The sequence below is a fragment of the Dermatophagoides farinae genome, chromosome 1 (assembly GCF_024713945.1).
Source record: "Dermatophagoides farinae isolate YC_2012a chromosome 1, ASM2471394v1, whole genome shotgun sequence".
Classification (NCBI taxonomy): Eukaryota; Metazoa; Arthropoda; class Arachnida; order Sarcoptiformes; family Pyroglyphidae; genus Dermatophagoides; species Dermatophagoides farinae.
In genome coordinates this window covers 6540709-6551946 of record NC_134677.1, presented here as the reverse complement: position 1 = coordinate 6551946, position 11238 = coordinate 6540709, and the positions used below count along the sequence as shown (strand labels likewise).

Genomic DNA, 11238 nt, shown 5'->3' with positions numbered 1-11238 from the left:
AAAAGCTCCTCCAATCTATTTCCTAACGGAATATTCTCATGCGCAAATTTATGTTTGCCATCACTTTCTGTATGTCGTTGGTATAGTCCATGAGAAATTCTATATTTCAAATACAAGTACAAAAAAAATCACAACATAGACATTGCCTTGATCGCATAGTTTATTTTTTGATTTTTATTTTTTTCCATTCATTCTCTTTTACAGAATCTTTTTTCTTATCATAGCATTCATGTGACGTGAATCCATGAGATATATGACGCCCAAGACAGAATGTTGCCTATTTCATCAGGTTGATTGAATTACCAGAATTCAATAGCAAACGCTACAAGTTTTTTTCTCTGAAAATGACAGGCCAATTTTTCTTTTAAAATACCAATTTTTAAATGTAAAAAAGGAATAAAATTCCAATGTATTTTATTTTTATTATTTCTATTGTTCAAAATGTCTTTTTGGTCATAATGTCTCGGTGCTTTTGTGTGTATATGATATGTTTAAATTGTGTATTACGTGATCATCGTCACAGAAGTATGAATATTTTTGAGCCGGTTATCGAAGATTCGCGCGTTCAATCTCATGTATTTCTCAATGCCAAATATTCGATGGAAAATTGCATTGAAATATCATTGAATGTGCCTCGCCTTTACTTTTAGTTGAATTTTTGATTTTTTCCCCATTCTTCACAAACACACGCACAGGCATCTACCGAAACTTGTTCTCTTTCGATTCGTGGGGCAACCCATTTTAGCTATTATTATTTCCATGGTAGCGAGAGCGCGAGGCCAATCCACGACGACAACAACAACAACAACAAATACAAATACAAATACACAAACACACATAAGGCTTATACGATACCCTTTGGTAAACTTTTATTGCAAATGTCCAATAGCACAGGGTGAAATGTGAAAACTTTTTTGATTTTCATAGCTAGAACCATGATCTTTTATGCAACAATTGTGTTTATTCATTTGATTATTTTATCATATAAATCATCGATCAGATCGATCCATCAACTTTTTTAAACTTTTATTCAAGTTTTAAATTGTTATTTCGCACGAACAAAGTGTAAATTTGAATAGTGGCAATATTTTTTTGATCATATCGATTTGTTGATTACTACAACATCAACCAACAATGTTAAAACGGTGTTGGGCACCTTGTTTTACGCTCAATTCTGGATATCTTGCTCTTGAAAAAGGATCCAAATTAATTACATATTATACGGCAACGATACATATCTTGTTCTTATTCTATGGCATCTATTTACTGATGGGAGGCCAATCCGATGCATTTTTTTCACCATTCTTCGAATTTAGCCGTAAAGATACTAATATTTTGGCATTCCTATTCATCGCTTATTGCATTTTCTATCTGATATTCTGTTCGATTGGATTGATTCATGCAATTCACACGGTAATTAATCATTTGTATGAGAAAAAATAGAAATGAAAATGATTTTCTAAATAAAATTTCATTCCTTAGGAGACACGTTTCTTCTTTCTTCCATGGCTTTATTTTTCGTTATTCGAGATTCTATTTTTAGCTTCATTTGGCTCATTTCTACTTTATCGTTACTATCATAATGTTAGTTACATTAGTTTTTTACGCCAATACTAATTACATTTCATTTTTTTTATTGCAAACAGGAATGGTCATTATTTGCATTCATCATTATTTGGGCCGTTGTTGGATATCATTCCTATTTATATACCATTATCCTGTCATTGTATTATTATATCAAAAAACTTCAGGAACCTAATTTTATCGAAATATACAACTAAAAAAAAATAATCATGTCCATTCATTTAATATTTTGATTCCATTATTACCTCTAATCATTTCGGCGCCATTTTTTTATACAAACACTAATTTTATTTTATTTAATTTATACTCAACATTATTTTTACATCTGATTTTCGAATAAATTCTTTTCAAAACAAAATACCTAGTCTAGCCATATTGGGTGGATATAGAATGGAATGCTGAATGTTTGATCTGAATTTGTATTTACAGAATTTTATATTCAATCATGAATTCACTACTTCCAGACAGTGATAGTGAAGATGACTTGCCACAAGGGTAGATGTTTTGTTATTTATTGATAATATAATTTCTCATCATTATCTTTGATCAGGTGGGAGCAAAAAGTTTCGCTCACCAATCGTGTTTACTATCTAAAGTAAGATTTAATATGACTTTAAAATTTTATGTAATATATGACCATCATCTAAATAGCAATAAAACCAAAACTACACAATGGAACCATCCGATAAGTGGCAAAAAGAAAGCTGTGAGTGGAAAACTACCGGAAGGTTGGCAACGCAAATTCGATGATGATGGAAATCATGTTCTCTATTACAAGTAAATTAAATTCAATGTATTTGATAAATAAATTTCATAATTTAATTTCAAAAAAAAGTATCAACACTCATCAAGCCACTTATACTGATCCTCGATTAGGATCGGCATTTGAGGTTATGGATTATCGAGGCATTCCAGCTATGGCAAGAAATAAAGAATTGGGACCTAATAGTACTACTGAAGATGTATTGGAAAAAGCCGATCTTTCTGGTGAAATTGCCATTGTAACTGGTGCCAATAGTGGTATTGGTTTTGAAACAGCTAAATCTTTAGCATTGCATGGAGCACATGTAATCATGGCCTGTCGCGATTCATCAAAAGCTCATCAAGCTATCGATAAAATTCGCTCATGTAAAGTAATTGTCTCAATTTTTTAAATTCGATAATTTGAATTTAATTTTTTTATTATTATAAATAGGAAGAAGCTAAATTGACTTTTCTCAAATGTGATCTATCTAGCTTTTCAAGTGTCAAACAATGCTGCGATCTTTTTTCAAAAATGAACCTGTATGTATCAAAAATCAATCGATCAACTTAACAGTGAATGTTTATATTTAGGAAATTGGATATTCTTATTTTGAATGCTGCAGTTAATGAATTGCCTTACACTTTGACTGAAAATGGTATTGAAACAACATTCCAGGTTAATCATCTTGGGCATTTTTACATGGTTCGTTTGTTAGAAAAAAAATTAATTCAATCTTCCACGAGGATTGTTTTTGTTTCATCTGAGAGTCATCGATTTAGTACGCTGAATAAAGAAAATGTTGACCAAGATTGGAGGCAAGAAAATTTCATTCAATATTTTTTCGATTTCATCAATTAAATTTTCTTATTCTTATAGTCCGTCTAATTTCATATCTTTCATGGCATATAACGATTCAAAATTGTGCAACATTTTGACAGCTCAGTATTTACATAGACGTTTATGCAAGCATAATGTAACCGTTGTAAGTTGTCATCCGGGAAATCTGGTTTACACAAATCTTCAACGATATTGGTGGCTGTTACGTGTATTATATTTTCTGTTCAGTCCTTTCACCAAATCTGCGGTAAGATATAAAATTCGATCAAATTCATTCGAGTTCAAAATCGTTTTTTTTTAAATTCAAAGAACCAAGGAGCTTCAACAGTAATATTCTGTGCTGTTACAGATGAAATTAGAGATATTGGTGGTCTTTATTTCAATAATTGCCAAGAATGTGAACCATCAGAAAAGGCTCAAGATTCGGAATTAGCTGATTTATTAGCCGATAAAAGTAATAGAATGATTGATTTTGCAATGAATTTTGAATCTAAATGAAAATATCGATAGTGTACAATCGATAGTAATAAATTTTCTTCAACACGATTCATTTTGGTTGAATTGATTTGAAGAATTTTAATTTCAATATATAAATTCACCAATCATGAATCTTGAATTGCTTGAACAATTTGGACAAAATTATCCAGAAGAATTTGACGGTGTTCTTGATTGTTTTGCAACAGCTACAAGTGTTGCTTTTAACCGAAGAGGTTCCGTGTTGGCTGTAGGTTGTAACGATGGCCTTGTTTTCATCTGGGATTTTTTGACTCGCGGTGTGGCCAAAATGATTACAGCACACGTTTTACCGGTTACTTCATTATCTTGGTCTCGAAACGGGAAACTATTAGCAACTTCTTCCAACGATTGTTATGTTTACGTTTGGGATGTTTTAAAATCTCAACCAATCATTAGATGGCATCTCAACACTTGTGTTTCATCTGTCCAGTTTTCTCCACGAAATCATCATATTCTCCTCATACATTCAATGAAGCAACCATCTCATTTGGTTCAATATCAAATTTCGCCAGACGGTACAGGTATTAATTATTTTATCATCAAAATTATGAATTTACTTAAACATTTTGTTCATTTTTTAGCAAAATCAATCGCCCATTCAAAAATACCTCATGATGAAGAATCCGAATTCGATGTAGTTTCTTCATTTGATCGAAGAGGTGAATACGTGTTTTCTGGCAACACCAAAGGTCGAATACAAGTAATTCGTTTGGAAAAGGGTAGCATCAATTTTTCTGTCGTCACATCCTTCAGAGTTTCCAATACTGCAATCAAACAAATAGAGTTCGCGCCTAAAAATAAAAACATCTTTTTGGTCAATAGTGCCGATCGAATCATTCGAGTTTACGATTCAGCTATTATACTTGCTAATGACCCAGCTAATACCAAAAGCCGTAAAGGAAATAATATTGTGGCGGGAAATGATTCAAAACTTGATCCAGAGCCTATTCAAAAATTACAGGACTTAGTTAATAGGACAACCTGGAAGAAATGTTGTTTTTCCGGTGGAACCGAGTCTGATTACATTTGTGCCGGTTCTTCTCGGCAAAATTCTTTGTACATTTGGGAACGTAATGTCGGAACTCTATTGAAGATTTTACATGGCACTAAAGGAGAAGTTGTCTGCGATGTAATATGGCATCCAATACGACCGGTAATTGTTTCCATTGCAAGTGGAGTTGTATCTATTTGGTCTCAAGCTCAAATTGAAAACTGGTCTGCATTTGCTCCCGATTTCAAAGAATTAGAAGAAAACATTGAATACGAAGAAAAAGAATCCGAATTCGATGATTATGATGAAGATAAAGAAGATCCTAACAAAGATATGGGTGCCACAGACGAAGAAGATGCCGTAATCGATGTTGTCACTCCACACAGTAATGATGTATTCCTTAGCAGGTATGTTTTTTATTAGAAAATCAAATAAAAAAGTTTACATTTCAATTTTTAACTTTAATTAGTGATGAAGAACAAGAAGATCGTGATGCATTGGTATATTTTCCCATCTCAGTTGATATGGAGAATGTGGAATTAGATGCGGGCGAAGAAAACTTTTTCGATGAAACAGTGCTTTCCAATGTTTCGAATATTGAGAATAATCATCGAGAACATAGGCGACAAACGATGACTCGTTCTGATGTTTCAAACATTGATCGTAATAATGTCTGTACAGTTCAAATTTGAACCAAATAATCACGAAAAATTGTTAGAAACACTTATCATTACATAACTTTTGTATCTAAATGAACGTATTCATATAAACATTAATTCACGTATAAAACATTGAATAATAAAATTAAAAAAAAAATTCTGATCAAAAAAAAAATCAATCAAGGATGATTAATTTGCGTTCATTTCAATTATCATTGTAAAATGTGTGTATATTTGCAAGATAACATAGCGAAAAAAGGTCACGACAAATGATGCTGATTATCGATTAACAATTAACACCCAATGAAGTTTACATCATGAGTTCTACTATAAAAGAGCAAAATAAAATTTGCAACACTATACTGTTGCAGTAGTTATGAGAGCATCATCATCATTAATTTAAATGTTCTTGGTTGCGATTAATAGTTGGATGGACATACATTGTCATTGTCTCGAGAGAGAGAGAGAGAGAGAGAGTGAATCCCAGTTCATTACAAACTATGTATATGTGTTTGTTAATGTGTGTGTCCATTCACACATCACTAGAATCAAGTACTAATTAATCTATTGTTACAGAATTGTGCATCGTGTATGGTGTGTCCGATACATTTTCCGATTTCTCATTTGAATTCCGAAATGAATTTTTTTCTTTCTAATGTCATCATGTGCATCAATTTCTTTTTATTTGTTGTCGATCCATTAGAGCTAATGATATTGATATGTGCATCGATTTCTTTTTATTTGTTGTCGATCCATTAGAGCTAATGATATTGATATACAAAGAAATTTTTGTTCATTCACTGATGATAATGATGATGATGATCATCTACAAACAATTATGAACAAATTCATATTAAGTGAATATAATCGAATAAACCATTCGAATAGAATGTCTTACGCTTCAATGGTGATTGTGAATAATCATTGATGATAAGTTGATGGAAATACATAAAATGAGCACATATACATCATCAAAAATTGTCATCATGACCATCATCATCAATGTTCATGAAATACAACAAATTTCATTAGTATCAATCAATGATAATCTAATTTTGAAAGAAAATTTGCCATTGCACAAGAGAATTTGTCGCCCGTTTTCTGATCTAGAATTAAAAAAAAAACATACTTGTGCATAGTGAATCTTAACATTTTTTTTATTATTATTATTAATCCACATCAAAACAACAGCACCAATGAGAGTTTTTTTTTAGTCGTGTCATTTTCATTTATGATCGCTCCCTTGTTGATGTTACATACGAAATGACAAAGTTTTTTTATCTCTATTATGCAATCACAATAATTTACATATATGAGGCATTCTGAATTTGGACGACTCATCTTTGTTTTTTTTTTGTTTTATTACAACATTTGAAATTACGAACGCGTGTTTCATTTGAAAATGAAAAGAAAGACTCATATTTTTTTTATTATAATGTCATGGTTGTTTTGGTTGTTATTGTTATTATTATTTTTTTTTTATAAACGAACCTCAACATTGACTAAACATTGACTAACCAAACTAATTTGTGGTTTGAAGTGATTAAATTGTTGAATACTGATTTCCATTGATATTTACATAAAAAATAACAAGTATTTTTGTATTCGTGATTCTATATACTAAATAAATGGAATTTGAGAAAAAAATTCACTGAATAATGTACACACACATTGTGTTTGCTTGAAAAATTATCAATAAAATTCATATTTTTATTATTATTTCATCAACACAATTTACACAATTGTGTTTTGCTCAACAGAAAAAAAAGGAATTTTAATATTCAATTGAAATTCTAATATTTAGTTGAATATTTATTGACATAATGGATCAGATTTTCATTCTTTTTTTCTCTCTCACCTAATTCATATTATGTTATGGGCACGTATGACCCTCAATTCCGCAAGAATGATTTCTGAAAAAAGGGTAATGTATGTGCATCAAATTCTGTTTGAAAGTTTTGCCCAACTATGTTAGTATACTCAATCATCATTATTATTATGTTGTTGATTCAAGTAGATATATTGGATTATTGGTTGTTCGACAACGATTAGATTCACGATGTATGTTTTCAATGTGTATACTGTGAATCGATTCAATTGAATTTTTAGCGAAACAATTTTTCTGTGTACGCTGAAAATCTTTACATTTAAAAGTTTAGTTTTTTTTTCTTTTTCTTTTCACGTTCCGGTACGGTGCCGATTTTTTTTGTATATGGCAAAACATTTCGAATTCTATACCAAATATAACGCTAGATGATGATTATTAATCACACACTCACACACACACACACATAAACTGAATTCGCAATTCTTTTAAAATTTATAAATTCATTTCATTTAAATGTTTTTGAATCTAGCCGGAATAGTAAATGTCGGAAGTGAATCAATATAATTTCGTATATTTATGTCTATTTTCAATTTGTTGTTGTATATCATCATCATCATCACCAATAAACATCCTTATGATGATGATGATGGTTCGACACATTTGCATGAACTTCTTTTTGAGATGGATATAATACAAAGAAAATCATTTGTCTGTCTGTCTGTTTGTTTCTCATTTAATGTTTAATGTTTTCGGTATTGGTGTTGATGGTTTGAAGAGGATGTTATAAAGAATCCTACTGAATTTGTTATAAATCTGTTCATTCATAAAACTGGAAAAAACAACAAACAATTGTATTCACGTTTTTTCTTCAATTCCTTACCATAATAGTTTGATTATAATGAATCAAAATCGTGTGTGGTTAATTCTTAGTTTTTATTTCGAGCTACTGATCTTGTTTGTCGTTATGAATTTTATTTATTTTTTTTTTCATTCTGAAAAAATCATTTGGTTCATTTAACATCACACTATTAAGATGATTATGAATCAAATGGTGGTAGTTGTGTTGGTGGTGGGTGGGTGACTGTCACATCGAATGACATTATTCATCATCCTGGTTATTGATTCGTTTTGTTTTAGAGAATTGAGGAAAAAAAATATACCACAATAGTCAATATATTTTTGTATTTTTTTTATTTTTATTTCCAAACAATTGTTCAAATATAAAAAAAATCGAAGTCTATTTTTTTTCTTTTTTGAACTAACAGAAAAAAAATCCAAGATTTTGCTAGTCATGTCATTAGGATATATATATGATTTACTGTTGTTATATTATTTACAATGAAAAATTTCTTTCCAACAATGTACCAACACCAAACATTTGACACCAATGGTACCATTATTATTATTAATAAATGGATGTGAAGATCATTTGTCCAATTCCAACCAGATTGGATTACTCTTGAAAAATTATGCGAATTAAAACTATGGACCCGGCGTGCACACATACATACATAGAAAAAAATAAATATAAAACCGATGTGACATCGAAATTTTTTTTTTTATTATTCTGATACAATACAACAATTCTTTTATTTCAATGAATCAATTCTATATGTTGGAATTGTAACCGTATGCGTACGTGTGTGTGTCTATTAGACACATTTAAAAACAAGAATAGAGAGAGATTAATTTTCGACCGGGATTAACATTAACAAATAACAGCAAGCACCAACAATGGAAATGGTAACAAAAACCGTGAATCGAAATATATACGCTCGATTCAATAGTTGAATGAATGAATATTTTTTTTCTTTTTTCCCCCCCAACCGCCAGTTTGTTTGTTATTTTTCGTAATATGGTTTCCCATTTCAGATTTTGCAGTTCGTCTTCATTTTATTTCATGAAACAGATTGTATCATATGGTACATTTCCAAGTTGTTTTTATTTTTATTGTAAGTAATTTACACCAATTTTAATTTAACCACCAAAAAAAAAAATAAAATATGTTTCTATATTTGGTGGTTATCATAAATGTGTGGATTGTTCTCACCAATAAATACGTGATTTGACTATCAGTTGAAGAATCATGTAGCATAGGGTCGATCATAAGTGACAAATTTTTTTTTCTTCTATTTTTTTTTTTTTTTTTTTGCTGTTACTGTCATTTAATCTGGTTGCCAAAAAAAAAAAAAAATATTCGATCAGGCATTGGAATCGTCTTTATGGATAAAAATTTTCAAAAACATATGAAATTTCTTTTGTTTTAATGATAATCAAAGTATAGAATACTTTTATATGTGGAATTTTACCCAGAATTTGAATGACTGTTCAAATTTCACAATGATGATTGATAATCATATATTTTTTTCATGATAAAAAAAAAATATTAATTTTTCCACCATTATGCTCTATTATTTTCATCACATAATAATGATTATAATAATAAGGCGTAGGCTAAATGATAAGAAAATAGAAGTTAGACATAATTAGTGATAATAATATTCGTTGTTTATAAAAAAAAGCCAAACAATCAATTCTCTTGCCATTTAATTGTCCATTTTGTGTGTGTGTGTGTGTGGTTAGATCAGTTGACGGTTTGTTGTCATCATCATCATCATCATCATCATTATAATTGATCCTTGATCATCATATAGTTATTTGTAGCTTATAGCTATGAATTAATGGGAGATTCATTCATTCATTTTTTTTTTTGGTTGTTTATTATTATTGTTGATATAATAGTTGATTATATAACAATATATATATAGTCAAATGCTTGTTTTCGATGATTGACGTGCAGATAAATTAAACACATAAACACACACACACACACATACAAATGACTAGGTGAACCAGAATCGACCATTCGCTTGGGAATCAGGATCGGTTTTTTTTTGTCGTCAAGAGATTTTCATTTTTTATTTGATGTATTTTTTTTTTACTGAACACCACCACGCCATACACGAACATTTATAATAATAATGATAATAATAATACGGCAGTAAATGAATACACAATTGTTGTTGTTGTTGTTGTTTTTTTTTTTTTTTTTTTTTGGTTGACGACAACGACCCTGAAGAATGAATAAGAAAACTGGCAAAGCAAACTAATTTAATCGTCGAAAAGTTATATTTAGTGTGTATGTGTCTGTGTACCGTAATAATTTGCCGTATTGTTAGTAGTATTTTTCAGGGTATTTTTCCGTATATTTCATGAAAAATTCAGAAAAAAATACATCTCGTATAAAATGCATGTCGTCTTTATCGTTGTAGTTGTCGTTTTTTCATGTGTATTTTTTTCACGGCTCTCATGGGTAAATAATATTGCATTACATAACAAAAATCGATTTGACAGTTGATGAAAATGGTCTGGATTTGTTTTCTGGTGGTAATTTTTTTGTGGTTTTTTTCCCGTTATTATTATTATATATATAAGACGTTCATTGGAAAGAAAAAAAGAGAATTTTCTCATTAGCATAGCTTTTTTTTTGGAAAAAAAGTGTGTATTATACTCATAAACATATTGCGGTAAATACAGACAAACAAGTTTATCGTTCATTAACAGTGGTTTTATCTGTGTTTGGAAATTAATTCTATTATCATTATTTTCTGTATAAAATAATAATATCAATACACATTTGATTCTGTGATCAACGCCGATTTTGTGAATACTAAACCAATGAAAATTAGTTTTACTAATAAACCTAATGATGATCATCATTTATTTCCTCTTCTATCTTTATCTTTGTTGAGTGTGTGTGTGTGTGTCTGCTTACATGCATTAATTTGAATGTGTAGAAAATAATTAGGATCAAAAGCTTAAAGCCACAATTCATTTCATTTTACCGATATAGAAAAACAAAGAACGAATATTCACTAACAAATTTTTTTTTGTTTAGCTCTAATTTTCAATCCTTTTAATACACAATATTGTTATTGGTTTGTTTAAACAAAAAAAAATTTTTTTTTTTTACACCAACCAAATGTCGATAGCTGTGATTATATCGATTTCATTTTCCAAACTAAAAATCCAAACCATCACCAATATTGAATGAACAACTTACATCTAATTGATCGTA

General features: G+C 29.9%; 3 protein-coding genes across 5 annotated transcripts; all 3 read left to right on the top strand.

Moving 5' to 3' along the window:
- Positions 1-5: 5 nt before the first annotated feature.
- On the top strand, positions 6-1942 carry pasi1 (septate junction component pasiflora 1). 2 transcript variants are annotated; one of them, XM_047054648.2, is made up of 4 exons: positions 6-69; positions 205-1413; positions 1483-1584; positions 1647-1942. In XM_047054648.2, the coding sequence occupies exons 2-4, from the start codon at positions 1135-1137 to the stop codon at positions 1779-1781; spliced, it is 516 nt and encodes a 171-aa protein (XP_046910604.1). In that variant the 5' UTR covers positions 6-69; positions 205-1134; the 3' UTR covers positions 1782-1942. The 2 variants fall into 2 exon arrangements, with proteins under 2 accessions (XP_046910604.1, XP_046910603.1); XM_047054647.2 differs by lacking the exon at positions 6-69 and having other exon boundaries at positions 130-1413.
- Positions 1943-1966: 24 nt separating this feature from the next.
- Positions 1967-3709, top strand: Wwox (WW domain-containing oxidoreductase). Its single transcript, XM_047054644.2, has 8 exons — positions 1967-2079; positions 2135-2179; positions 2236-2361; positions 2420-2717; positions 2780-2868; positions 2920-3144; positions 3206-3413; positions 3476-3709. The coding sequence occupies exons 1-8, from the start codon at positions 2030-2032 to the stop codon at positions 3662-3664; spliced, it is 1230 nt and encodes a 409-aa protein (XP_046910600.2). The 5' UTR covers positions 1967-2029; the 3' UTR covers positions 3665-3709.
- Positions 3710-3770: 61 nt separating this feature from the next.
- On the top strand, positions 3771-5489 carry Rbbp5 (retinoblastoma binding protein 5). 2 transcript variants are annotated; one of them, XM_047054641.2, is made up of 3 exons: positions 3771-4203; positions 4264-5080; positions 5143-5489. In XM_047054641.2, the coding sequence occupies exons 1-3, from the start codon at positions 3771-3773 to the stop codon at positions 5363-5365; spliced, it is 1473 nt and encodes a 490-aa protein (XP_046910597.1). In that variant the 3' UTR covers positions 5366-5489. The 2 variants fall into 2 exon arrangements, with proteins under 2 accessions (XP_046910597.1, XP_075588109.1); XM_075731994.1 differs by having other exon boundaries at positions 3771-5080.
- The last annotated feature ends 5749 nt before the right edge of the window (positions 5490-11238 follow it).

Bases quoted from the DNA above. Each gene is read 5' to 3' on its own strand.
- pasi1 (XM_047054648.2), top strand. From the start codon at position 1,135: ATGTTAAAACGGTGTTGGGCACCTTGTTTTACGCTCAATTCTGGATAT. The intron at 1,414-1,482 runs GTAATTAATCAT...TTCATTCCTTAG, and splicing joins TGATTCATGCAATTCACACG to GAGACACGTTTCTTCTTTCT. The intron at 1,585-1,646 runs GTTAGTTACATT...TATTGCAAACAG, and splicing joins TTTATCGTTACTATCATAAT to GAATGGTCATTATTTGCATT.
- Rbbp5 (XM_075731994.1), top strand. From the start codon at position 3,771: ATGAATCTTGAATTGCTTGAACAATTTGGACAAAATTATCCAGAAGAA. The intron at 5,081-5,142 runs GTATGTTTTTTA...AACTTTAATTAG, and splicing joins AATGATGTATTCCTTAGCAG to TGATGAAGAACAAGAAGATC.
- Wwox (XM_047054644.2), top strand. From the start codon at position 2,030: ATGAATTCACTACTTCCAGACAGTGATAGTGAAGATGACTTGCCACAA. The intron at 2,718-2,779 runs GTAATTGTCTCA...TATTATAAATAG, and splicing joins ATAAAATTCGCTCATGTAAA to GAAGAAGCTAAATTGACTTT. The intron at 2,869-2,919 runs GTATGTATCAAA...GTTTATATTTAG, and splicing joins CTTTTTTCAAAAATGAACCT to GAAATTGGATATTCTTATTT.